The sequence below is a fragment of the Crocodylus siamensis genome, chromosome 9 (genome assembly GCF_052110815.1).
Source record: "Crocodylus siamensis isolate JL-2025a chromosome 9, ASM5211081v1, whole genome shotgun sequence".
Taxonomy (NCBI): domain Eukaryota; kingdom Metazoa; phylum Chordata; order Crocodylia; family Crocodylidae; genus Crocodylus; species Crocodylus siamensis.
The window spans coordinates 48,995,569-49,022,387 of record NC_143403.1 but is presented as its reverse complement, the minus strand read 5'-3'; the positions used below and the strand labels follow the sequence as shown (position 1 = coordinate 49,022,387).

General features: G+C 47.5%; 1 protein-coding gene across 3 annotated transcripts; it reads right to left on the bottom strand.

The window, feature by feature from the left end:
* Positions 1–625: 625 nt before the first annotated feature.
* On the bottom strand, positions 626–24,851 carry LOC149857521 (acyl-CoA dehydrogenase family member 11-like). Of its 3 annotated transcripts, none has more exons than XM_090062975.1 (15): positions 24,414–24,851; positions 21,141–21,444; positions 19,714–19,946; positions 18,567–18,666; positions 16,027–16,144; positions 15,265–15,407; positions 14,965–15,114; positions 14,596–14,690; positions 13,287–13,386; positions 9,624–9,764; positions 7,511–7,603; positions 6,671–6,778; positions 2,117–2,288; positions 1,769–1,835; positions 626–1,024 (listed from the first exon to the last, which is right to left on the bottom strand). In XM_090062975.1, exons 1-15 carry the CDS (start codon positions 24,443–24,445, stop codon positions 901–903), a joined length of 1,980 nt encoding a protein of 659 aa, XP_089919101.1. In that variant the 5' UTR covers positions 24,446–24,851; the 3' UTR covers positions 626–900. The 3 variants fall into 3 exon arrangements, with proteins under 3 accessions (XP_089919101.1, XP_089919104.1, XP_089919102.1); XM_090062978.1 differs by having other exon boundaries at positions 21,864–24,849; XM_090062976.1 differs by having other exon boundaries at positions 21,141–22,031; positions 24,414–24,848.
* Between the last annotated feature and the right edge of the window lie 1,968 nt (positions 24,852–26,819).

Below are 26,819 nucleotides of genomic sequence, written 5' to 3'. Positions count from 1 at the left end.
ACGCAGAACTTCCCAGTGGGGCTGCCTTCTACCCACTCGACTGTCTGCAAGTGGCTGCTCATTGTGCTGGGCAGGTGGAGAGGATGGAAGGCGGCCAGGAGCTGGAGCCCCATGTGCTGGGGCGGGAGCCACCCGGCTGCAGCTTCCTCCCCACCTTGAGTGGTGCAGCAAGGACAGGAGCCACTGGATGTGGAGGGAGCTGAGCAGTACCCAGGCAGTTGCTGTAAAAGCAGCCCTGCTTTGAAGCTGTGCACACTGGGCAGGGCTGGGACTGAAGCCAGGGTGGTGCCAGCTGTGGGCACAGAGTGGGTTGGGGGGGGTCCAGGATGGGCTGCTGCAGGCAGAAGTGGGGATCAGCCCCATGTGGAGTGTTGCAGGGGCAGCCACAGACCAGACTGGGGGAGGGAGGGGAGGCTGGACCTCATATGCACCTACCCAGGTGAGCTCTGCTGCACACACCCCCTGCCCCTCATCCCCCTCCTCCACCCCTAGCCAGCTCCTGGGACCTAGCATGTGGGCAGCCTCCCCCAAACCTGAGCACACACTCCCACACCCCTAGTCCTCTACGCAGACACCCCCCCCCACACCCTTATATAGAAAAGCAACACTTTATTTTGAGCTACTATGCAATCACCTGTATATATACTACTAAAAAAGAAAACATAAATCAGGACAAAAAATATTTTGAAATAAAAATACAGGAAATGTTTGGTTTTTAGTATGATTTGTTTTTATCTATAATTTATCAAGATGATATCTTCTGAAAGATTTTCTGTGTGCAGCCCTCGACAGATCACCAAAACTCATTAAGTGGCCCTCCAACTGAAATAACTGCCCTAGATGCTGTAAGCCAGTCTTTCCTTTTCCAAAGCAGGGCTGGATTTTCTCAGTTAGTTCTGGTTACAATCCTTTCAAAACCGGGCTTCCCTCATAAACCAAGGAGGTATCCAGGGAAGCCATCTCAGCATCGTAAGAGCCAGTTGCTTCTTCTGTGGCTACAGGGCAGAGATCCTGTGTGCACCACCTGAGTAGGGAAGGCAAAAACTTTTAAACAGTTCCATTACATTCAACTTAGCTAAATATATGGAGGTTTTCTCATCTCCAAAAGGGCATCCTATGGGCTTCTGTAAGATACTAGAGGACAGTGAGACACTGATCTGAAAAGGCAAAGATTTTGCTGCTAGCCAAACAAGAATGACCCTATCACACTTACAGCTACTACTGAGGTCTGTACCTGTTAGAGTGAAAGCAAAGATTAACTAACAGAAAGGGCTTTCAGGGGCAGGCAATTATTTTGGGCGGATGGCCACTTACTGAGTTTTGGCAAGCCATCAAGGGCTGCATGACAGGCAGCGCAGGGCAGATAAATATTAATTTTCTAGATTTTTTTAGGGGCCCTGCACACTGGAAAGGATGGCCTGGCAGGCCGCATCCAGCCCACAGGCCGAATTTTGCTCACCCCTGGCTTAGATCCTAGTAGTGCAGCAGGGAGCAGAGCCTGCTGATTTGCACCATAAGCAAAATCCTGTGGCAGATGGTGAGACTGAATGCTACGATGGGGAGGGGGTCAGTTTTACCTTGTTCAAAGTCCCTGGCTGTACTGGTGCAAAGTAGTCTGCCTAGCCCACCTGTTGCTACATCACAGACTCCCCATTCTGATGCCCCCTCTAGTGGGTGCTGAGGGCAGGGCTAAGGCCCCATGCACTCACCCCAAATTATGCTACTGACTGACTCAGAAAAAGTGGCTAAAGCTAACATTTGTTTTTACCTCTGGGCAGTGAAGATGTCTGTGAAAGAGGCACCAGGTCGGGCTGCATGTTCAAGCAAGAGAGCTCCTGCAAAAAGTAGAAGTAAGACAGAAATCCTCCCAGTCTCCCGCTAAAAGGACAAAGTGTAATGAAATGTTCCTGGGATAACCTGCCTCCCCCCCACAACATCCATCTCAGCAGGTTCAGACCAGAACCTCCCACGCACTGAAAAATGGCAGGAAACAAGCCCTTGCTCCACCACCACTGTTACCAACATCGAGTCCTCCAGTTGAAGCCAGGACTTCCTAAAACTAACTCCCAGTCATTGTGTGGTCTGCAATGGACTGCTTCTGTTATCTTCCCGTTACCTGTGTAGATCCTTGCTAGTGTGTAGGCAAAATCTCTTGCTGCTAGCTCCATGCCAGATGGCCCCTTCGAGCCAACTCTCTGAGAGAACTCTTCAAGCTTGCTGATAGCAGACTGCATTCGCTGCACAGCAGACTCAAGGTCTTTAATGTTGGAAGCTAGCTCCACCTTTCCCTGCAAAGAACACTGTTTTAGGAAAAATGACAATAAACTTGTCTCTTGCAAAGACTGCAGCTGCTGAATCCTGAGGAAAGGAAACTCAAACTTCTCCACATCTGGCTGGCACTGTCACAAGAAAACTCCGGCTGTTCCAGCCAACACTGACAACGCTATGCAGAGATACTACAGAGGACACTGCTTCAGGGAAACTCAGCATTACTTTAGCAACTGAAGACCAATGTAAGCCAGATGCACCATGCAGTTGTACCATGCTGGCATCCCCTGTAACTACACACCTGCCTCTGGCTTTAATGACAGATCTGATCTGTGCTACTATGTTAAAATGGACCCACTTCCACTAAGATGTCAGAGCTGCATTCAGAGAGGAGCTATCAACTATTGCTCCTCTTTAAAAAATCCTTCCCTTGGAATTTATGTATGTGGGGAAGGCCTGTGTAGCCAAGCCTGTTCTCATCTCCCTGAGGAAAGGAGTTAAGGGTTTGGCTGTACTAAAGGGTTCTGCCCATCCCCCTCAGTGGTCACCAACCAGATCCACCGGTCAATCTTGGAGCCTCTTGCAGTAGATCTCAGAGCCTCGGGGAGTCGATCTGTGGCTGGGGTGGGGGGCTGAGTGCCAGCATGCATGCACGTGCGTGCCCCAGCCCAGCAGGTCAGTCCATGGGGGAGGAAAGGGGCAGGGGCTAGATCAAGGCCGCTGTGGCGAAGGACAGTGCCGCAGAGGCAAGAGCAGGGGTAAGTTGAGTGGGGCCCCGGCCAGGTGGGACTTACCTGCTGGGAAGGCATGCCCCCAAATAATTTTTTCTCCCTCTACTTCAATCTGCCCCCACTTCCTTCCCACAGATTTACCTGCTGTGTGTGGGGGGAGGGGGAAGGGGAGGCAGTGGTGCATGGTAGATCTTGAGTTGTATTTAAATACCAAAGCTGATCTACTTAGAGCAGTGGTCTCCAACCTTTTTATCTGATCTAAGCTCCATTTTCATAGTGCCCCAGCTGTATTGTGAAACATACGACTGGCAGGCAACAGGGAGATGCTAATATTGCTTTGAAGTGGCTTCCTATTAATAATACAGTGTGCACGTGGCTGCCTAGATGTGTTAGACTTTAATCCAAGTTTCTCATTCAGCAACACATGCTTTCAGAAGGGGCCTTCATTTCAGCATTAGCATGTAGACTGCCATAAATTACATAGATGTCACTATATAGAAGCTTACAGCATAGAATCAATGATACCAAGTCTTCTCCTTGAATCACAGAGCTGACCAACTTGCTGTCTTGGAGTGACAGCCTGGCCCCTGGGAAGTGAATGGGCATTCTGATGCAGACCTTGCTGGAAGCAAGATTTCACCTTGGTTTCAGCTCATGGAGTCAGATGTGCTCAATTCTGCATCTCCACCCTACCAGTGCTACCACTAAATCTGCTGTGACACAGTAAAGCAAAAAGGTCTTTAGGGCAGCACTTGTAGGAGGTTCATTGCATAAATTAATCTCTTAGGGCCTTGCCAGACATTCAAAATAAAACTGGATAGAAACAAGCTATAGAGTTGTTACACATTTTCAAGCACTAACTTGTAGCTGGTTGGCTCTTCTCATAACTAGACAGTCATTTGTAATGTGTGATATTTACTTTGCACATGTAGCCAGTCTAAATATACTGTATGATTAACCAGTTAATTGCATAATATATGTAATGTGTAGCAGGGGCAATATTGGTAGGTTACTTAGGAAGCTGAAGATGAGAAGCAGCTGCTGCAGTTTCCAGGGGATGTTTCTGAAGAGTCTGGTGCTGCTAATGACCATGCAATGTGCACTTCCCATTACTACTGGAAAATACAGCCTACTAGCTCAGCAATGCTCAGTCTGTGAGAATTCAACCTCGCTCTGTTTTCCATAATGCTTTCATGCATGACACCCTCCAAACAATTGCCCTGTATTCAGTGACTGTGTTAATACATGAAGAACACAGTGCTTAATGAACACTGTTTCGTGCTCCAGGCAAAGCAGTTAACGAACATTCACAGCATTTGCAGCATGAATGCAAAATCATCATCATTACACTGTTTGCATCTGCTGCCAAGATGAATTCTAAAGGAGCCTACAAACCCACAGCATGCTAATAAGATGTTTTGAAAAAACAATGTTAAAAGTAACTTGGAGGTTGATGGCAGGTAAAAATACAGGCACAGAGTTGAGCTTAGCTAAAGTTACTTGGGTCTCTCCAAACCCAGTGAATGTATGTGTTGTTTGATGATATCAGAAGGGAAACAGGACTGTATGCTATTTTTCCAACAATCTGTCAATGTTTTACAAATGAAAATATTAGGGCTGACAAATGATTTAAAAAAGTAATCGCAATTAATTGCGAGATTAAAAATAGTTGCAATTAATTGCTATTTTAATTGCACAGTTAAACAGTAGTCAACACACCCAACAGCCTGGAGCCTGTGCACCCTGCAGCTCCCTTCCCACCACCACCACCAACAGCGCACAGTCCCAGCCCCAACTCTGGCCCACCCTGTGCCCGCTCTGGACCAGCCAGAACCTGTGCAAACAGCTCCAACCCTGGCCTGCCCTGCACCTGCTGCAGACTCACCTGCCTATGCTGAGCAGTGGCAGCAGCCAGGCAGAAGCTGTTGCTCAGCATGGAGGAAAAGTGACCTCTCCCCCACACTGCTGCCAGGCCCTTCTTGCTGCAGCCGCCAAAGTCCATGCCCAGGCTGCCCTGCGGCAACTCTGCACTGCCACTGCTGCCCCACTGGTTGGCCCACAGGTGGCAGTGATGGCAGGAGAGAGATGCTGCAGGGCAGCCAGGCACAGGCTCTGAATGGCTGCAGTAAGAGGGCCCCAGCAGCAGTGAGAGGGAGGGGCTGCTTTTCCCTGTGGCAAGCAGGAGCTTCTGCCTGGCTGCTGCTGCTGCTGCTGCCTAGTGTGGGCAGGTGTTTGGAGCAGGCGTGGGGCAGGCCAGGGTTGGGGCTGTGAGCACAGTTTCTGACTGGTTTGGACCTGGTCTATTCCGCTGGTCAATATGATGTGTGTGATTAACATAATTAAAAAAATCAGTGCATTAATTTGTTTTTAATTAATTGTATAAGTTAACTGCCATTAAATTGCCAGCCCTAGAAAATATTCTAATTTCCTGCAGATCAAGTGCAACTGACCAGGACAATCAAGATAAAGGTGTTCTACTTCCTCCATGGCAAAGAAGGAAAGGAGAACAAAAACTCAGGCAGCAACTTTGGTAATTATCCAAAGCAGAAACAACCAAGCTTTGCTCCCCTGCATATTTATCTACTTTAAGCCCAACAGCCTGAAACTCACCAGAGCTGGGCAGGGACCTTCAAAGTGTTATTTTTACAGTATTTTTTTCTGTTTTAGCCAAATAGGGAAAGACCTTTAAGAGCCTTTAGTTGGCCTCCTGCTGCAAGCAGTCACTCAAAAGCCGCTGCTGCTAGAACTGGATTCATTTTTACCAGCAAAGAATAACTTCCAAGGTTTAGGGCATTTAAAGATAAAAAGAGAACAGGAGAAATAGAACTCAAAGCACAAAGTTCATAGTAATGTCTCAGCCAGATTTGTAGCTTTGCCTTACCAACCTAGACTGGTCCTTTTACAGCATTAAACCATGGGCATAGTTGAGAGAAGTGTCCCTGTATTTGGTATCAACAGGCTTTGATTACAAATAAAATTTACGAGGTCAGTCAGTCAGTGCTGGTACCCAAGAGGAAAGAAAAATTCCTCCAGAGCCCCACTGCACTTTGCAGAGTTAACATATAGGATAGACAATGATATTAGATGATATCTATGACCTGATCAACTTTGATCTCAACTTGCTAAAAAGATACAGTAATCATGAAACTCCCCAGAGTCATTTTAGAGTTACTTTTCAAGGTAGCCTGGAATTCAAAATACTCTTATAGCTCTGTGACAAGGACACTTCAGGAACATGAATTTACTGCATCTCCCAAAATGGATCCTAAATGGCAGCCTCAGGTATCCACAGCCATGGAATCCACATTCATTCACAATCCACAGGAATCCACATTCATACCTCCTGCTGTGTATTCTATGAGAAGACCAGCCAGCTAATCATTCACTGGTTAAGTTTTATTTTCCATCCACCTGACTCTCCTCTGTGTGATATACCCTTGAAACTCTCAACTTCTCATAATTATGATTTACACAACAATTGCCAAAGTGCATGCTCTTGCCTCATAGTAACAGCAACTTAAGCAACTATATGAGGAGCAGTCAGACACTGTTGGCTCAGAACTTTTAAACTAGTCATGTTCCTATCTAGTCTTATGTTAGGAGCCATGACCCAAACATGAGAATATGGCTGGGTATTTATGGGTAAACAACTGTTACTGGAATGAGCTCACCTGCACTGCAGAGAAGAAGGCAACTAATGCCTGTCCTTGGCTCTTTGTAAGGGAGCGCAGGACATCAAGTGAGAGGATATTTGTGGTTCCCTCCCAGATGGTCAGCACCTGTGGAGGGAAAAGGGGAAAGTTGTGTCTAAAGAAAAAGTGGGATTTATTATTAGTGACAAACACTCACCAAATCATGGCTCCCCCACAAAATCCCAGTGTCTGGAAGTAGGAGAGGGAAAAACAGAGAACCAGTAGAGAAGAGCTGGCAGGGCTGAAGTTGTGAAAGGATGCGCAAGTAGAAATGAAATTGCTAAGCCAGAAAGGGCAGATGTTCCATAGGAGAAGCCAGGACTTGCCCTATACGACCTTCCAGGGCAGAGCTAACTTCTGGTGCTAGGCTAACAGAATGCTAAGGGTCAAGTTCAGATGAAAGGAGGGCCAAGACTGGCGAGAAGCAAAGAGGCTGGCAGATTGAATGAAAGGAGGGATGATGGAAACAGCCACTGCTCAGAGTAGTGAGGCAGAATCTGAACAGAGTGAACTGGAAAGTGGGGAGGTGGGGGATGGAGAATAGTGGGGGTAAACAGACAGTGGGTATCACTAGCCCCACCAACAGCGCTGCTGAGCAGGAGTCAGTCAATTTCTGGTGATGTAAACAAAGATGGTCCCTCCAGGCAGGTCAGAACCAGGCAAGGCTGGTTAAGTCTGTCTACACTTGTTATAACACAGGCCCAGGATAGGCCAAGACAGAGAGCACAGCTATGATATACCCCAGGCTGGGAAGGCTGTCTGAGCACATGGAAAGCATGTGGGATACCACAGGGGGAGATCTGGGGAGCCATGTCTTACCTGAGCATCTCGAAGTGCGACTGGCAAGCCTGTATCCTCCATGTAGCCCTGCCCTCCAAAGCACTCCAGCCCTTCAGAAATAACAGCAATAGCCTGCAAATCACAGGGCCCTGTCAGGAATCAGAGCAGCAGACAAGCTACTTTGCCCCCAGCTGGCACTGGTTACCAGTGGGCCTGGCTACTTCCAGCTAGCTCCAGTTACCTGCAAAAGTATGGCTCTCTCCTTATAAGCATCAGTTCTCTCAGTGACTAGCCAGCTACCAAATAGGACAGGTCTAGCCCTGGACTCCTGGCACCTGCCCATTGGTTCCTAGGTCTTGATTCCTGCCTGCCAACATCTTTGCTCCCAACTTGCTCCAGTCTGCTTTTGACTCCTGATCTTGTCTGCTCCTGATCCTTTGGCTTGTAATCCTCTAGGATCAACCCCTGACTGCCCACATCCCAGTCATTTCAAGACAAGCACAAGTCTGTATGGTTTGGAGTACAAGATCCATATTACACACTAGGAAAAACTGGTCCTGTAGCTCTCCATGCTAATTGACATATTACAGCCAAGCCAGCGTGGATGGTGATCCTGCTGGGAAAGGGTTAAGTGGATCTTGTTGACTCACAAAGGCATTTGGGAATCACAGTACCCTTCCTCAGGTCTCTAGCAGAAACCCCCAAATCTGTATCTACAGGATCACATCCCTGATGTCTCTGGCAGAGACCTGAGGAAGCACCTTGAAATACCCAAAAGCTTTTCTAAGTTTATCCCAACTATGTGGTTGGTCCAAAAAAATATATCACCTGCAAAAATCCTTCCCTCTCGCATATTTTCTGGACCAGCATGGATACAGCATCACCTCAACACTACCAAAGTGGACACAGGCACCTAAGCATGATTCTAGTCCATCCTATTCAAGATCTGAAATTCCACTAATATGACTGCTTTTGTAATGAACCATTATCTGACCCGCAGGACTGAGTCACACAAAAGCAGCGAGAAGGAGAAGGACCCTCACCTTTTGTATTAACAGCTTTTCAGGGACTCCAGCAGGGTGGGGGAAAAAAAAAAAAATCACACTCTGGTGCCTAAGTCCACCTACCTGCCTAACAGATGGAATAAAATCTGGTCCATAAAGTTAATTATTTATTTTGTTTATTCATATGGAATATAGCAACCGAATAACAAAAAAGCCATAAGCAACCTATAAACAATGGCATTAAGAGATAAGGCATGAGTGACAGTTTTAGATTTGAAAACCATTGCAAGGCATCTTCAGTAGCCTGGTGAAGATCTTCAACGCAACTATTAAAATGATAAATAGGACATTTTTCCGTGATGTGCGCTACAGTTTGGATTTCACCACACACTCTTTAATAAAATTCTACTCATGTGGTAGGTAGTTACATCTACCTTGTCCAGTATGAACCCCATTCAGTGTTATCCAGCTCCGCCTTGGTGAACCAAAACCAGGAGATGTGGGGTCTGTGATAAGAAATTTATTAATGATGTCAATTGTGTTCCACTGCTGAATCCATTTTTCCTAGATGTCAAAGTTTTCTCCAGTCAGCTCTTTTCCCACACTCCAAAATGGCAGGAGTTAAAGCCCAGTGTTAATGTAGAGTTAATGCCAAAGCCAAACTATAAACCCCCAACCACCTTCTCACTTGCTTACAACTATGAGATACAATTCCTTTGGGGCTCATGCTGCCCTGCTTGGTCTCAGTACAAAGGGAACTGTCTCTTGTTTCAGCAGACTCCCTCTGGCTGTGCTGGAGAAGTGCTCTTTATGAACGGAGTGCTTGTTCTCACTGTTCTGATCAGACAGGTGGCAAACCCAGCTCACCAAGCACTGACTACAAGATTGGGATCTTGAGTTCTGAGGAACTAACTGTTCCCCCCATTAGAATGGCTTCATCGCTCACAGCACAGAGCAAAGAACTCAGTATGCCCTTGCTGGCAACAGTTCTGTTACTCTGCCAGCCCTGCAGCACCAGGTTGCTGTTAAGTTTGTTCTCTGGACATTGCACTTTGCATCTCCCAGTTAATCATTCTCCTACAGCCCTAGACTAGTGACCACCTGTGCATAGACCTAACCCAGGCTGCTCCAGTGTGGCTACACAGTACCTGTTTCCCAGTGTAGAGCTTGGCAACTGGTGTCAGCAACCGGAGAAGAAGGTGGTCCCGCTCACTTGCCATGCTGGTTTCCTCTAATCCAAGGAGCCTGGCTATCTCCATGAGCAGTAGAAAAGCTCCTCTTCTTTGTACCTGCAAAGGAAGAAACAGTAAATGCTCACAGGGCTGGCTCATGCATCAACCAGGTCAGACGTGAGGACAGAAAAAACTTGAGAGGCTACTCGCTACCTAGACTTGGGCACTGAATAGACTCATGCTATAGCTTTAAAGCCAAATGCTACTCTGCCCAGTCTAACCAACCACACCATGTTACAGGCCATGACTGGAAAAGTACCCAACTGTGGTCTGTTATCACTCAGGGATGTGATGCTGCCAATTCTTTCAGCTCCATCAGATATGAGCCCAGTGATCCCTCCTGGTTTTGGATCCAGTTTTCTGGTATTCCATGGTGCAACAGTGCTACACAGGACTTGAGACCATGCACCAGTGTGGCTCAGCAGAGATGCCAAAGCACAACAGGCTCAAACTTGGAACTGCCAAGACCTGTGGGGCTATGGCTGTTACCATATCAAGCAGTTTGCTTCCATCATTGTTCCAGAGGGGCACAGATATAATGAGGGAGGAGTTTTTTTACATTGAAAAACACCATCAGCACCAGGCCAAAGAGCTACAAACTGGCAAAGGGCCAATTCACTCTGTAAACTGGAAGATTTTTAACCAGAAAAGACGTTTTGGAACATTTTTTTGAACCAAGTAGTCAGGGCATAGAACCTGGCTCACTTTAAGATTGAACTGGTTAAGTCTATGGAAGGGACTGTATGTAATCTCTATCAGATATGGAGTTTGGGAGTCAACAGTGTATGTGTAATGTAGAATCATATGTTTGCAATCCCTATGCTGGCATAAAGGTAGCTCTCTTGGTGTGGTAGGTGTTTCGTAATGCCACACTTCAAGGCTTTTGCTGGTCACCTGTAGAGGACTGGAAAGAACTCTTTCCCCACATGAGCATTTCTGACTTCTGAGGCATCTTTCTCTGAGGCTCTGGGACACTTGCCACAGCTAAGGCAGTACTAGAAACTCAGAGGTTCCTAGCTAGAGTCTTGCCCATACCAATAACCAAGTTTAGAGTCAGGAAGGAATTTCCGCCCTCAGCCAGGCTGGCAAGGACTCTATTGGGTTTTGCCTTCCTCTGTAGTATGGCCTTTACTTAGAATCTTGTGAGCATATTAACCATTTCCCTGTTGCTCAGTGTCCTCATTTCCCCTCCTGTTAACTGTGGCAAGGGATAAGTTATTCTTGCTAGTCCAAATATTACACCTATAACTGTGATGGATGATTTGAATGGTGATTTTGAGGATTCCTTCAGTTAACAATCATCTGCACATGCAGGAAACTGGACTTGCTGACCCAGACAGCCCCTTCCTGTTCTGTGTTCCTACATGATTCTCCAAATATGTCATGAACCATCTGATTGTGTATGAACCACTCAGGGTGGTGTTCTGTTCCCATCTAATAGCAGCTGGACCACATGGGGAGTGAGCTAGAGACTTGCCTAACACCCCTGGGTCTTTTAGCTCAGACAGGAGAAGCCTGTGTTCTCAAGTGCAATCCCTCCTATATAGCCAAAATAAGGCATCACATCCAGACAGGCACCAGGGATACTCTACCACAGGGCCGGCAAATATTTTGGGTGGAGGGCCACTTACTAAGTTTTGGCAAGAAGGGGTGTGCGAAGCAGGCCCTATTTGATTCGCAGTCTGCTCCCCAGTGGACTCAGAAGTGGACTGGAAGTGCTTCTGGTCCTCGTCCATGTCCGCTGCCGAGTGTGCTGGGGAGCCCTGCCTGCTTCTGTGGGACACTCTGTGTGCCCCTGCATCACAGTATTTATGAGACACCTGCTACCTATGTATGCAGAAAAAACGTTTAAAGCTGTCTCTATGTCTGAATCACCGAATCTTTCTGAATCTCTCTGAATTGATTTGGAGGGTTCCGATTTGATTGAGAGAAATTAAACGGTCCTCTGATTCAATTCAGATTTGGAGATTCAGCCACTGAAATGGGCCAAATTGCTGCCAAATCAAACCAGGGATTGAAGCATTGCACAGTCCTATTGGTAAGATGTCGAGGGCCACATGGTTCACCCTGCCTCTTGACAGGTGCCCAGCCCCCTGGTTACTAACTTGTGACTGAAAGTCCCACTCCCTAATCCCTGAGCTTCGCCATCAGAAGGCCCTCCCTTTGCCCCCAGAAGTACTCCTTTCAGTAAGGGGTTTTGCCATCTCAGAACCAGAAAAATACCAAATTATATTCTAAAAATCAAACCTCTGCTGTAACATTTATTAAATTGATTTAAAAATATATTTTTGTCCTGATTTCCATGTGTTTGTGTAGTGCACATAGAGGTGATTGTATAATAGCTCAATATCAAGTCTTACGCTTGTATATTGTGTGGGGGGGGAGGGCATGGTGGGTATATGTTTGTGGGGGGCTGTGGGTAGGTGTGGTTGTATGTGGGGGGATTTGTGGGCAGGTGTGTGGGTTTGGGTGTGATGTGAAGGAGCATGTGGGTGTGTATATGGATATGTGGTGTGGGTAGGTATGGGGTTTGTGGGGGGAAGTGTATGGGGGGAAGGTGGCTGGAGTGTGTGAAGGGGCATGGGTGCATGTTTATGGTGCAGTGTGTGTGGGACACACACACACACACACACACACCACACACACACACACACACACCCTCTGTCCCTCCCTCCCTGCTCTGTCTCTCTCTCCCCCTCCCTCATTGCAGACACACAGACATACTCGCCCCACCTCCTGCTCCTGGCCCCAGGGTACCAGCATGGGCAGTGGCTGGCACAAGGATGACAGCTGAGTAAAAGTGTGGGTCCCACACTGGTGTCCCAGGGTCAAGGCTGATAGGGCCCAGGGCAGGGTGGTAGGAGTGTGGGGCCAGGCTAGCAAGGGCTCTATGGAGTCAGGCTGGCTCCACCCACTATCTGAATTTCCCTCTCTGGTGGAGGGAGGCAGGAACAGCCCCAGGGTCCCAGGCCAGAAGCCTCTGGCAGAGGCTTCCAGGTGGGATGGCAGGGGTGGGGTGTGAAGGGGAGAGAAAGGAGCTGTGGGGGAGAGGCAGGGCCGAGAGGGCCTTATTGTTGTGGCTGCTTAGTTCTGCTGCCAGCTCCCCCTGGGTCCTACTGCTGCTGGCTCCAGTCATCCTTGACAGGGGCAGCCAGGGGCAGATAAATATTAATTTTCTAAATTTTTTAGAGGCCCCGCAAGCCCGATAGAATGGCTTGGTGAGCCAGATGTGACCCACAAGCCATATTTTGCCTGTCCCTGCTCTGTCAGGAATAGTTCTCCACGTGCCCACAATTCAAGTCAATCCAGCAGACAAGCTGGGTCCAGGTTCAGAACAGATCCCACTGTAATGCATGTCACATCTTTGACTAAGGTGCCACTGATGTGTGATAGACAGGGCTGGCAGCCCTGTGCCATCAAGATGTCAGGATAAAGCTAATTAAATTGCAGCAGGAACAAAGCTACACATAGCCATGCCCATTCTAAGTGCTGCCCTTGTTGATTAACAGTTTAGTGTAGCAAGTGTTTTTTACCATCTGGAATCACTGACAGATCCTGCTCAGAGCACTGAATCCTCACCTCCATCCGGGCCATGGTCTGCATGTGTAGGGGGTGGTCCTTTAAGAACTTCCCAAAAGCAACCCTCTTGCTGGCATAGTCTCTGCCCAGACTGATGATCCTAGACAGAAAAGCAAAGTCAAGCACTCAGAGTTAAAGGCTGTGGCCTTCACATTCCCACTCACATCAAACCCTCCCTCCTAACTAGCCCAGAATGCCCCACCACACAGCAGAAAACAGGGAGAAATGCCAGTCTGCAGTGCTTTTCACGTTGCCCCACAACTCCATACTTAGACACAATGGCTCCTCATGCACCTGAACTGTCATGTCTCAAACCAAAGTAGTTCAAAAGACAACCTATGTGCTTCTGTCATCCTCAGAGAATCATCAAGTTGTTTGAGGGAGACCAGGGGACTGAGTTTATCTGCTACAAACTTTTGAGCCTCTGACCCCTGGGGAAGTCAGGAATGGTCTTTTTATCCCAAAGTAATTCCCAACTCTAATCACCCTCCTCAGCTGCTACCCTGAGCAACTGGATGCTCAGTCCATCATGTCCATCCCTCTTCCATCCAGGGAGGCCAGCAGATCTCCTTGCTCTCACACACTGGCTGTCCCAGCAGGACCACAAGAAATTGCCATCTGGACTCCTCAGAGCAGGGTTCACGTGTCTGAACAGCACCTGACACAGCAGGGCCCAATCCAAGTGTGATCCCTGGTGTTACAGTAGAAAAACCAGCCAGGGTTTCTCTGGTTCCAGATCATGTTACCACGTGTCCCGATGAATTCAGGACAGAGGAGTCAGTAGCTGTCAGTGGCAGTATTTCAGAGCCCTCAGCAGATGTAAAGACAAGGAGTTACATCAGTCTATACTAGCTTAAGATATGGGTCTGTCTGTGCCTGGGGACCTAGCAATGGGAAAAATATACATTTGGGGACATTCTCTGGATAAGTCTCCTCAGATGGGGTGGGAGGAAAGGTGCTGCCAGGTAAGCAACCCCCTTACAATGACTTCACTATTTATTCATTAATTTGAAGTCTGTCATGGACCAAGATCCAATGTACAGACATCGAGGAAGAAGATGGTGATTTCTACAAGAAGCTTACATTCTATACAGACATGAAAGTTTACATATCAGACAAAAAACCTAGGAAGTTTAAAGCCAGACTGTTCTGAGACAAGGTTCCAGAAACAACCTCCTGCCAATTCCCCAGCATTGCTTGGCTCCCGTACTCATCCCCACAACAGCACAGTACAGCTCACAGCTACAAAAAGGCCCTTTGTCCTGACTGGGTGCTCCCTCAGTTGAGTGGGGATCCATGCTGCCTTCACCTCTTCATGCTAGACACTGAGCCGTTGACATTGTGGATCCTAGTTACGGTCAACATGTTGGCAATGGAGGTCACTCCCCGACCTTCAGCAGAGATCTGAAAGCATTAAGGAATAAAGGCAAGAATAAAACTTCCCTTGAGTCATCTAAGGAGACTCTTGCTTTGTTGGTTGGGTCAATGGGCTGATAAAATAAATTCTTCACTCCATTTCTATCTGCCCTCAGACAACTAAGAGATCCCTTACCTTGAAATCTTTACCTCTTATTTTACCTAAGTGTGTTTGCCTGGTATACAAGTCCATTCCCTTCAAGCAGAAGAGAGAAGCAAAATCTATTAGTGTGAGATCTCTCCACTCCTGTCCCTTGCATACCCGGTGTGCTTTGGCTCCATCCAGCAGCAGTTCAGCTGTTGGCACCTGCCTTGTGCCCAGCTTCTCCTTGAGCCTTTGTACCTCAACGCCATTCAGCTTTCCCTCCTTATCTCGGACCTCCATGAAGAAGAGGGACAGGCCTCTGGAACCCTAGGGTCATCAAGAAGAAACACAGGAGAGATACTCCTTCTTTGCAGGGAATTCTTAGGTAACAGAATAAGGAGGAGGATTTGGTTGTGGTAAAGAGGGAGAGGGGTGCAAACAATTCCCTTGCTCCCTACGCTCCTCTGTGAAACAGACCTGCTCTACTTCTCCACGAACGTCCATGACCCTTGCCAAGGTCAGCGTCATGTCTGCATCAGTGGCAGATGTGAACCATTTAAAGCCATAGAGGCAATATGTGCCATCTGCCTGCTCTTTGGCCACTGTCTCAGTGCCACAACCTGCAAGGGGAGAGCATAAGTTCTTGACTGGATAGGGAACATCTGCATCATCCTGTGCTGATTCATGGCTGAAGCAGAAACTCTTTAAATTACTCCATGCTGTCAAGATGAAATATGGGTGGGCAAGTAATCCCCCAAGTAAGACATGCAACCAAGAGGATACATTAGAATGCACAAGAGTCCTGCTAGAGTGCTCTGGGTCAGAAATGCAAAGTGAATTACACGAATAGTCACACAATGCTATGAGGGTAATCATGCAGCCAGGCATGGCAGAACAGCATTTGGCTAAGGAACAAGCAATAAGGACTAGGATCAGAAGCCGGGTCTTGTGTATTTCAGTGATGTGCTGTGCCCTCATTCTTGTTGATCAGGGTTGAATTCTAGCGGTGGGCACCGGAGCAGCATTGGTGGAAGCTGAGGCTGTGTGTCAGTGGGCAGGAAGGCTTGGTTTTTGTTGTAAGTAGATTGTCAGAGCTGTCTAGGGGATTTAGATGCTTGGATTGTATTGAGGTTTTCTAAATCTGCTACAAAGCCTTTAATGCTACCCACAGTATTCTTCATTCTTGCTAACACACCCCATGCTGGTCAGTGGAGAAGCTTTTAATACTGTGACACATACCAACATCAGAGCCTCCTCTGCGTTCAGTCATCCACTGGCCAGAGGTCCAGAACTTCTTTGGGTCACGAGATGTCAGGTGACCAAAGGCTTTTTCCAGAGGCCCAGATATACCCAGAGTCTGTGGGGGCAAAGGAAACACAGAATTTCTGAAAAGAGGAAAAGCACCAGCTACACACTTCACTGGCAGCATTAGACAGCTGTCTTCAAAAGCTGTGGATTGCTAACTAGGCACCTGACCTTGGGTCAGAAAAGGCAATCCCCAGCCAGGTCAGGAGATCACTGAACAACCCATATCTGTGTGCCTGGTAAGTACTGCAGAATCTGTAACATGACCCAGCAGGTACTTGGGCTGGGTTGGCAACAGCACTGTACAAAGATACAGATGCTCATTACAAAGGGACATAGCTTGAGAGATAATGAGGCACTTTCTGTTCTCCTTGACTTCAGCACCTCTTGAGATCTGTCCTAAGGCAGCATCATGCGCATCTAATCAAAATTCACTTCATTAGCACTCAGCAAGCTGTGGGAATAACCCAAGAGTATTTGCTCACTGAGCAGCATGTTCAGGCCCAAGTACTCTGGGGAGACTCTGAACCTGATTCCCTGTTTTGAACCATGCATAGATAGACACATACATAGGATCATAGGACAGTAGGGTTAGAAATGACATTGTGACCTCATGTAATCCAGCCCCCTACTCAAGGCAGGATCATCCCTGACTAAACTGTCCACCCAAGTGTCTGTCCAAACTGTTCTTGAAAATTTCCAAGGATGGAAAGTCCACAACTGTTTGAGGTAGCCTGTTCCACATAATCTCCAGCCTAGATTTCATCTGCTGCAACTTGAGGCCATTGCTCCTAGTCCTGTCCCCTGCAGCCACATAAAAAAAGCCCATCTCCATCCTCTATAATTGCCCATCAGGTACTTGAAGATTCAAATTGCCCTTCAGGTATTTGAAGACTCAAATTCAAATCCTTCATCAGTCTTCTCTTCACCACATTACATAATCCTACTTCTTTCAGCCTTTCCCTATAAGTCATGCTTCCCAGGCCTCTATAAGCGTATTTGTTACTGTGAGCTGGGCTCTTTCAAATCTGTCCACATTCTTCTAGAAGTGTAGGGCCCAAACCTAGACAGAGCCTCCAGGCAAGGCCTCACCAGTGCTGAATAGCTCAAAAGAATCACTTCCCTTGATTTGCAAGTCACACTCCTGTTACAAATCAGTATACTGTTGGCCTTTTTTTGCAGCAAGAGCACATTTTTAGCTCATGTTCAGCTTATGGTCTCCTGTAATCCCCCAGGTTCTTCTCTGCAGTACTGCAGTCTGGCCAGTCATTACCCAGTCTGTATTTGTACATGCAATTATTCTGTCCCAAGTGCAGGACTTTTGCACTTGCCCTTGTCAAATTTCTTCTGATTGATTGCAGACCATTTCTCCAATCTCTCCAGGTAATTCTGAATCCTAGACCTTACCTTCTACAGTGTCTCCAATATGACCTGAGTTGGTATCATTTACAAATTTGCTAAGTGTGCACTCAGTCCCATACTCCTCCTGTTTTTTTTGTTAGACTTGCCTCCCAGGGCACCTTGTCCACCACTTCCCTGAGTTTGCTAAAATCTGCTTTCCTGAAGTCCAGTGTCTGTATCATGATGCACTCTTTCCTACCTCCCCTTAGGCTCTAGTCACTATTACCCACAGTATTTCCACTTTCACATTCTCAACTAATTCCTCCATTTGTGGCTAGCAAGTTGAGATATTACTCCCCAGTTGTCCTCTTTACCATCTTGAATAAAAAACCATCCTCAACATACTTCAAGATTTTGTTGGACTGTTTGTGCACTGGTGTTTGCCTCCCTGCCAATGTCCTGGTAATTAAAGTCCTCCATGAGAACCAGATGTAATCAGGAAGCTTTTGCCAGTTGTTTAAAGAAGGCTTTGTCCACTAACCTCTTCCTTCCTCCTGGTTTAGTGGCCTTTAGCAGATGCCCACCATGACATCCCCCTTGCTGCTCTCCCCTCTAACCTTTACCCAGAGACTTTCAACATCAGGCAAAGAAGATATAAAGTATTTGGAGCCAAACCCCCAGCTCAAGGAAATCAATGGAGCTTGGCTAATTTACACCAGCTGAAGATCTAGCCCGCTACATTTAGCAATCATTCTGCACAAAAGCCTATGCAGAGTGCAAGGAAATGGAAAATTAGGACCTCAGTGCCATGAAGTGCAAACAAATAGAAGACTATATCCCACATGTATTGCAGAGTAAGGTCGAAGTCCTGCTGAGCTTGGTGCAGTATATAAATGCGGTGACGGGGTGACGGATTGTCCTTGACACAGAGCTTGAAATCAATGGAAGAGCTGGGGCAGAAGGAAGGGAAATGAACCCCCCAGGTCTTAGAGCAGGTCTGTTGCAAGAACATACTCCAGCTCTCATGTAGCCCAGTGCAGCTTCCTAGCCATGAGCCCATGATGTCTCTGCAATGAATGCAGATATCTGATATGCCATTGCCTCTCCCAATGCATGACTAGCTGTACTCTTACCTCAATAACTTTGGCTGCTCCATCGGTCATGGCCAGTGGACAGGAGAAAAAGCCAGAAGAGGCTGCGTATAAGTATAACTTCATGGTCTGATACACACGACTACCAGAGAAAAAAAATCAGGTATAAACATGCCTTGCAGAAATTCAGAAGCAGCAAAAAGAAAGCATCTTAACTAGGGAAAGATGAAGAGGTCACCTCCAGAAAATCTGGGTCTCTAGTCCACAAGAAATTTAGCACAGGCAGGATAAGAACCTGTATCCTGGTCTCAGAGCTTGTCACACCAGGGGCAGGATGGAGCTCAAGCAGCAAAGCTGCTACTGAACCATAACAATCATGTTCAGTAGTGTAACTTGGGTGGGTGAGCATCCCAGATGTGGACTCAGAGGAGGTATCAGAATGCGGCCAGGCAGGAAGCATTGGCATTCCTAGCAGGAGCAACCACTGGGTGTTGCTTGCCCCTACTGCAGCTGCCAATTTTCTGCTGCCGAATCTGCCTTTGCTGGTCACTGCTGATAATGAAATTTGGCAGCAACTGCAGTAGGGATGCATGCAAGGGTTGCTTGGCGGCTGCTCTGTTCACTTCCCAGCTGCTAGTCAATACTCCCCGCCCCCCCAACCTCAGCAGCATGAGGCTTCTTTGCACCCTACTGCCCCTGGCCCTGGCAACACTTCACAGACCGTCACCCCACAAGAGACTTAGCCCAAGGGTGTGAACTTTACCAGTTACAATTCTGATCATGATCCCTCCTTCCTGGCTTGTGACTGCAGGTGAAGGGCCATGGTGTTACTCCACCTCTGTGTCAGAGCACTCCACTCTGATTCCTGTGCCTCAAGCCAGAGCTGCACCAGGCTCTCTCAGGCGCAAAGAGTTAGGAAGGAGCACTGTGATTATGGCAAACTGGGCAGCTAGCTCTGCCTAATCACTGACTATGAGAGGGATTACAATAAATGGAGATACTGCTATTCCATCTGGGGCAGATATGTGGGGTTGCTTATGCATCATTTTATAGCAAGGAGAACAAGAACAAGCACATCCTGCAAGGAAGGCATAATTTGCAAGAAGCACTAAGCACCACACACAGGATTGGGACCTAGAAGGCATGCATGTGCAGGACTGCAGAATAAAGCTGATGTCTATGTGGTTACCTCCAGTTGGTGTATTTCCGCTCATAGGCCTCAGCAACTAACCCCTCCTCTGCTGCAATCTCTTTCAACCTCTTCCAGGCTGGGCAGGTGATGATGTGGTCCACACGTTGCCCCCAGGCATTGTACTGCTGCAGTGCAGGGGGGTTCAACTCACACTCACGCCCCAGAGAGTCAATCTCAGTGACCACACGGGCCCCAAACCTCTCTAGGTCCAGGCTCACCTCCTCTAGCACCTAAGAAGCAGCACCAGAGAGACCTCAGAACATGTTATGCAGAGTAATGATCACTTTCCCCACTGGTTCCCCTCTAGCCTAGTTCTTCTATAGTGTCTTCAATGAGTCAGGATAGCAGTCTGTCTTCTACTGTGTGATCATATTGTCACTCAGCTGTCACCCTGCCTCCTCTTTTCCTTATCAAATTACCCATGGCAGCCTCTCCAGGTTTTCCAGCAGAAGGAATTCAGTTGCAAGGAACACACCCCCGTCAGTGATGGGAAGTCTCCAGTTGCACTGCAAATCTTATCCTTGGGATCAGAAGTTCATAATCCATTCACTTCCAAAAAGAGATCTTGTTTTAGCACTAGCCAGGGACCTGGGATGCCCATTTAGACCCTCTGTAAGTTTTCAGAATGTAATGGGACCCAATTTCAAAAATGAATAAAAAAAATAGTGTGGATCCAGGAGCTAAAGCTGCCAGGTATTCCATGCTCCCATGGAGACAGAGCCAGAGCAGCTGCAAAGGTTAAGAGTAGAGGTAGGCACTAGTGGGGGGACAGGCATGGGGTGGGGGATGGCAAGTGGCAAGGTGGAGCAAGGGGCATGGATGGAGCAAGCTGCCTGACCTCCAGCTTGTTTTCCTGCCAATCTGTCAATACTTTTCCTGTGACAGTGGTGCGGGGATGAATTTAAGAGGACCCTCCAATAACTAGATTCTATACATGAAAAATTAAAACAAACTTATAATTTCCCATGTCTAGAATCTAATAACTGGGGGCATTGTTTTAAATTCAGTGTCATCTTGGATTCAGGTAAACATGGTACACCTGATGACTGGACTGTTTAGATTTACGCATTAACACATGCACACACAAAACTAAAACCACAGGCCCTATTCCTAAGAAACCCTAACCCTAACACTTCATTAACCCTTTTTGATTTCTACTGGAACATACCTATGTTTCAACAATATTTTTCATCAGAGTATCTATTCAAATAAATATATTCTTAGGGAACACTGGCTACAGCCAACTGTACTTGACCAAGGTTCAACACTGAAGAAGAAAAAGGATTTTTTGGTAAGATGGGGTTTTCACCACAGTAATCACTGTCCCAAACATGTCCCAACTACACAGTCTCAGTACCAGGGGTGAGGAGGGTTGCTGCACATGCGTGCATGCACACTTTCACACACACATACAGAAGTCAAACCTTGGAAGGGAGGTGTGCTTTCAAATAACCCTGAAGAAAAACATCTTCCAGATATGGATTCCCAATCTTGGGTTGCTCTTGAAAAAAGGTCCCAGTTGCAGTCCTGGAAAAGGGCACCTTCAGCTCCTCTGAGGTATGCTTATCCCAGGCCTCAGTTTGCTCTCTCTGGCTTGCAATTCTCTTGATTCCTCTACAACTCAAAACCCAGCACCTCTCCTGCAACTGAGGCAGTAAGCAGCCCAGGATCATTGGATGGCCACTGGTGACAGGGCTCCACACAGGTAAGTGACTGATAAATCCGATCCTGCAAAACATGTGAGTTAGTCCAACTGTCTGAGTTCAGAACTGTATTGTGTTTGATACGTAATTGAGGACTGTCTGTATTTAACTATTTAAACAGTACAGCACTTCAGAGAGCAAGGGTTTTTGGCAGGACTCTTCCTTTTTCAAGGCTGGCTTTCCAGCAGCTGCTGCCCTTTGCACCTGCTCTTGTCAAATTTCTGAGTATCTGGAAGAAAAGTCAACAGGAAGGGAACAGAAAACGGCACTGCACTGCAAAGAGTACATGTTGGAAGAATTAAGGCAGTGGTACTCAACCTTTTTAAACTCAAGGCATGCATCCAAAACAATAATATAAACATTACGATTCTATTATTCATTAATCATTAGTATCTGATTTGATCATTATATATTATATTCAACCCACTGCCACTGCCACTGCACCTAGCTGGAATTGTACTGCGTGCCTCCTTGCCGAGCCAGATTGGAAAGCGGCTGTGGCAGGAGCACCCACTCTTGCTGCAGATCTTCAAAGTTTGGCTCTGATGTGCTTCCTGAAGCCAGGGGTAGGTGAAGCAGTTCTACCTGCTGGCAGCAGCAGCCTGGAGATAACTACAGTAATGGAATAAAAAATAAATAAATATTATGTTGGCAACAGGCCTTTCTGTTGCAGCTGCCTCAGTTTGGCTCCATTATGCCTCCTGCAAACAAAAGTGTGGGGGGAAATTTCACCGCACAACAGTAGCAGTTGACAGCAGCAGCAATGCCCATGTTGTGGCATTCCTGGCAGGGTCTTGCAGCATCCTAGTTCAAAACCACTTATTTAAGCTTTCAGTTTAAGATGTAAGAATCTTAGCCATCAGCTCACCAGTACTGGGCAGCTTATTTATGAATCTGCTGGATCTGGAGAAGAGCTCAAGAACATGGTGAACAGCATGTGATACAACATTTCAAAGAAAAGACAAATATAGAGCAAAAGGAGGGGAAAAATGAATCATATGATTATAGAATCATAGAAAATTAGGGTTGGAAGGGACCCCAGGAGGTCACTTAGTCCAACCTCCTGCTCAAAGCAGGACCATCCTCAACTAAATCATCCCAGCCAAAGCTTTGTCTAGCCAGGTCTTGAAAACCTCCAAGAATGGAGATTCTACCACCTCTCTGGGTAACCTGTTCCAGTGTTTTACTACCCTCCTAGTAACAAAATTCTTCCCAATATCTAACCTAAACGTCTCTTCCTGCAACTTGAAACCGTTGCTCCTTGTTCTGTCATCTGCCACCATCTAGCTCCATCCTCTTTCAAGCCCTCCGTTCAGGTAATTGAAAGCTGCTATTAAATCCTCTCTCAGTCTTCTCTACTCTACTCAGTAGATGGGAGCTGATCTTGCCTATGAAAACTGAGGGAAAAAAGGCATTGAGCACTTCAGCCTTTTCTGCATCCTGTCTCCTCATCACAGTCACTCATGTACTTTTGGAAGCAGGAAAGAAACTGTTCCAACTAGGATCTTCAATAAATAAATCACAAGCTATAAGAGGATGCATCACCTTCCCAATCCAGAGCCCTGGGACATGACGCTAGGTCACAGGGCAGCTCGCTGTTACAAAGTGCCTAGACCAGGGGTGCTCAGCCTCTGGCCCACAGACCTGCTCTGGACCAGAGGGCTCCTCACAGGTCTGGAAATTTGGTCATGGGAGAGCGGGGGCACCACTCCGCTGTCAAATCTCTGGACCCATGAGGAGCTCCAGGCCCCGCATGCTGGATCTGATAGATTCAGCACCTAATCCCATCGCAAAGGCCAGGTAGGGGCAGCGCCAGGCCCCAGGGCCCAATCTTGCTATGGGGGGCAGGGAAGAAGTGGTGCTAGAACCCAGGACTCAATCCTGGTGCACGGGTGGGAAGGAGGGGGCTGTGGCCACCCAGGACGCAGCCCCAGGGCACAGGGTAGGGAGGGGGTGATGCCAGGTCCCAGGGCCTGATCTGACCCTCAGATGAGTGGATCCCACCCACAGATAAGCACTACACCACTCATGTGGCCCATGGGGCCAAAACTCATACACAATCAGCTCCTTCTGTCCAAGAGGATAGTCCAGAGTGGCGGTGGGACTGGACTGTTGCTGTAGCTATGATGCTCCAGGACAGATGCAAAAAGCAAGGCTTGTCTAATATCTCTGCACTGCTTGTCTAATAACTTTTTAGCTTGTTTAATATCTCTGTACTGCACAGAGGTCCAATAAAAGATATTACCAAAAAAAACCCTTGCTCCTTAATACTACAAAGCAGTCTCTTGGGGGCGGGGTGGGAGCTGAACATTTTCTATTTAGCCTCAGCCCAGACAAGAAGTGTTTCTAAGGAGTTTCAACAAAATCATTTAAAACCAGTTGGTTACACATGAAAGTAAGATACAGGTGCATTTAAAATTTATAGAAAAAAGGTGTCTGGCCAAGGAAGCAGGGGGCTCCTGCCATAAGACAGAAAATTAAATTTGAAAAAAAAGCCCAGGAGCCATAAAAGCCTCTTTCTCCTCCAAAAAGCCAATTCTCCTCAAAAGCTAATCCACTTCCCTTTTGCAACATGCCCTGAAGGGGAACAGACCTGGGCTAGCAGCAAAGGAGTGTGCACGCACACGAACACATACACACGGCCCTGCACAATCTCATTTCAAACCCTCAGCTCAAAGCCAGCTTTGGCTTGCAACCTGCACTATCTGAATAGGTGTCCACACATGCCCTGGAGAGGGGTCACCTATCCAGGTGCTGTGCTTATGTGTGTGTGTCCACGCGTGCCCTGGAGAGGGGGGCAGGGTCACCTCTCCAGAGTGTAAGTGCGAGACCTATCCAGAGAGAGAGAGAGTGAGTGAGTGTGTGGGGGGGGGGAGGCGGGGGTTACACACACGCACACCCAGGCCCGCGACCGTCACGAGGCGGCGGCGGTGGCAGACCCAGACCCATCCCCCCGGTTGCTCCCGGCCCGAGGCAGGCGGGGCCCGAGGCTACCTCAGGCGCAGGGCGGCTCCGCGCGGCCCCATGGCGGTACCGCGCTCGGCGGCGGCCTACACGGCGGAAGCAAAGCAGCAGCGGCTGTCGCGGGGACGCTCCGCGGCTGTGGAGCCGCCCAGCCCAGGCCTCGGCCCAGCGGAAAGCGCGGGCGGGGCGAGCTGGGGCTGGACTGGTCCGTGCCGGCAGAGGGCACCCTCGGCTCTCGCCCGCCTCTGTCCAGGCACAGGGCACCCGCCGCCCGCCGCCCTGTCGTGAGCCCCCAGCCGGGGCGGTGAGGTCGCCCGCCCCCGCCTCAGTCCCTCACAGTCATAACGTGCCCGGGCCCCAAGAGCCGCACGCCGGATATAACGGCGCCCCCAGGTCACCCAGTACTCAAGGAGCCACGGCAGAAAACATGACCGTGGCTGCCAGGCCCCCTCTTGCTTTTGCTAGCACTGCTTGAAGTGGAGGGAGCCCCGCTGCCTGCAGATACCAGGGGCCGGCTGTTCCCTCCCTCCGGCGGCGGGGACGGGCTGCGACCCCGGACTTCAGGCTTCCCTCAGGGCTCTGCAGGTTGTCGCCTCTCTGACCTGGATGTCGCCTTGCACAACCAGCCCTTAGTGCAGGTTCTGGCTGCTCTAAAACACAGGCACTGGACTGCGGAGCGAATTAAAAATCTCACTAGATGGTGATGGTACCAGAGCACGTCGAGGCTGGGGGGCGGAATGGTGTGGCTGCACCCACCGGTGATGCTCGGTCCCCTCGGGTTTAAATCCAGGTGCCTGGCAGTGGCAATAGCATTTCTGTTCAGGCAGTAGTATGGGAGTCACTTGACTTCTTGGCTCACAATCTACCTGGTTGCTTCTGAACTCTTGTTACCTGGCTGTTAACAAGCCTTCTCCTCTGGAAGGGTCTCCGTGTTCCAATAATCAAACCACACTTTCTTCCACAACTCTGCCGGCTGCTAGTTGGTGATGTCCTTCCCATTTCACAGCCCAGAGAACTGTTTGACTCATTCTGATAGTTATATTTGTTTTTAATTCAATCTTAAATCGAATTAATACAGCCTTAGGCCCTTCTAGATAAGTAAATCTTCTAGTTCATTTTTAATTGGAGAAAAAATGTGTTGTTTTATATATAATGATGTATCTCACTCTCTACCCCCACCCCCCCTTTTAAAATTCTAGATCTGCCCATGCATATACTTACACTAGCATAAAGTCTGAATACTCTGGTGATTACAGAGGAGTTACTGTGGCATAATGAGACTAGAACAGTGATTCTCAACCCAGACACTGAAGCACCCTCACGTGCCATGAGATTCTTCTAAAGGAGCCATGCGGTGCTGTGCAACTTACACATGGTTCACAAGATAAACCCAAAGATTTCAAATAGGACTCCATAGTGCCAAAAACATTCTGACCTGTTCTGAATTTTCTGAGTTTTTTGCAACAGAAGAATTGCTTTATGATTTTTCCACAGGCAAATAAATGGAAGTTAACAAGTCTAACAAAGTTGAGAACCATTGGACTAGGAGTCTGTTTATGGTTTAGGTATTCTTGCATTTACTGACAGTGGGTTTAACTTCTCCATGCCTCAGTTTCTCTACCTAGGAATGATGATTTACAATCCCACAGAATTGCCATGCAGGTTAGTTTGTTAATATTTGTGAAGAGCTTTGAGAATATAAAGTGCTATATTATGAAGACTTCTTGCAGCCCAGTTGGTGAAATCAGTTGAGATTTACTCTTAATAATCTCTTAATTTCTATAGGGTGTAATCGGTAATGATTATTATTTGAAAGGAAATGATCAGTGAAATGTTTAAGATAAGGGAGCCTTGTCAAGGATAATATTTTATTTTCAACACTGCTTGACAATGCTTTTTTTAATGTCAGTGTTTTTTGGACTGTTAAATCACCCTGGAGGGAATTGACTGCATCTCTGAGCAATAGCATTGTTCTGGCTTCTAGCAAGTAGATCAGAAATGCCTGCCTGTATCAACATCAGGGAGCTGGTATAAATTGCCCTATCTCTCAGGCTCATAAAGACCAGAAGAGACTACTGTGATCAGCTAATCTAACCTCCTGTACATATAGACCCCAGAAATTTTTCCAGGAACTGTCTTTTAGAAAGACATCTAATCCTGGTTTAAAGACTGAAACAGATGTTGTGTGCGCCCCTTTTCCTGGTAAACTCTTTTGATGTTTACTACCTTCACTGCTAAGAAATTGTATCTTATTTTAAGGCTGAATTTATCTAACTTCTACTTCCAGCCACAGGATCTTGTTATGCTGCTGTATGAGCAGAAGCACTACCACTATCAGATCTGTTTTCTATGTGCAATACATTTGCGCAATGATCAAATTACCTCTTACTGTATATATAGATTGAGCTCCATAAGCCTCATAACCAAAGGCTTATT

Excerpts from the sequence above, each read along its gene's own strand:
- LOC149857521 (XM_090062975.1), bottom strand. The coding sequence starts at position 24,445 with ATGGGGCCGCGCGGAGCCGCCCTGCGCCTGAG. Across the intron at positions 19,947-21,140 it reads AAGCACACCTCCCTTCCAAG|GTGCTAGAGGAGGTGAGCCT; the intron begins GTTTGACTTCTG and ends GCTGCTTCTTAG. Across the intron at positions 14,691-14,964 it reads ATGGAGCCAAAGCACACCGG|ATCTCTGCTGAAGGTCGGGG; the intron begins GTATGCAAGGGA and ends TAATGCTTTCAG.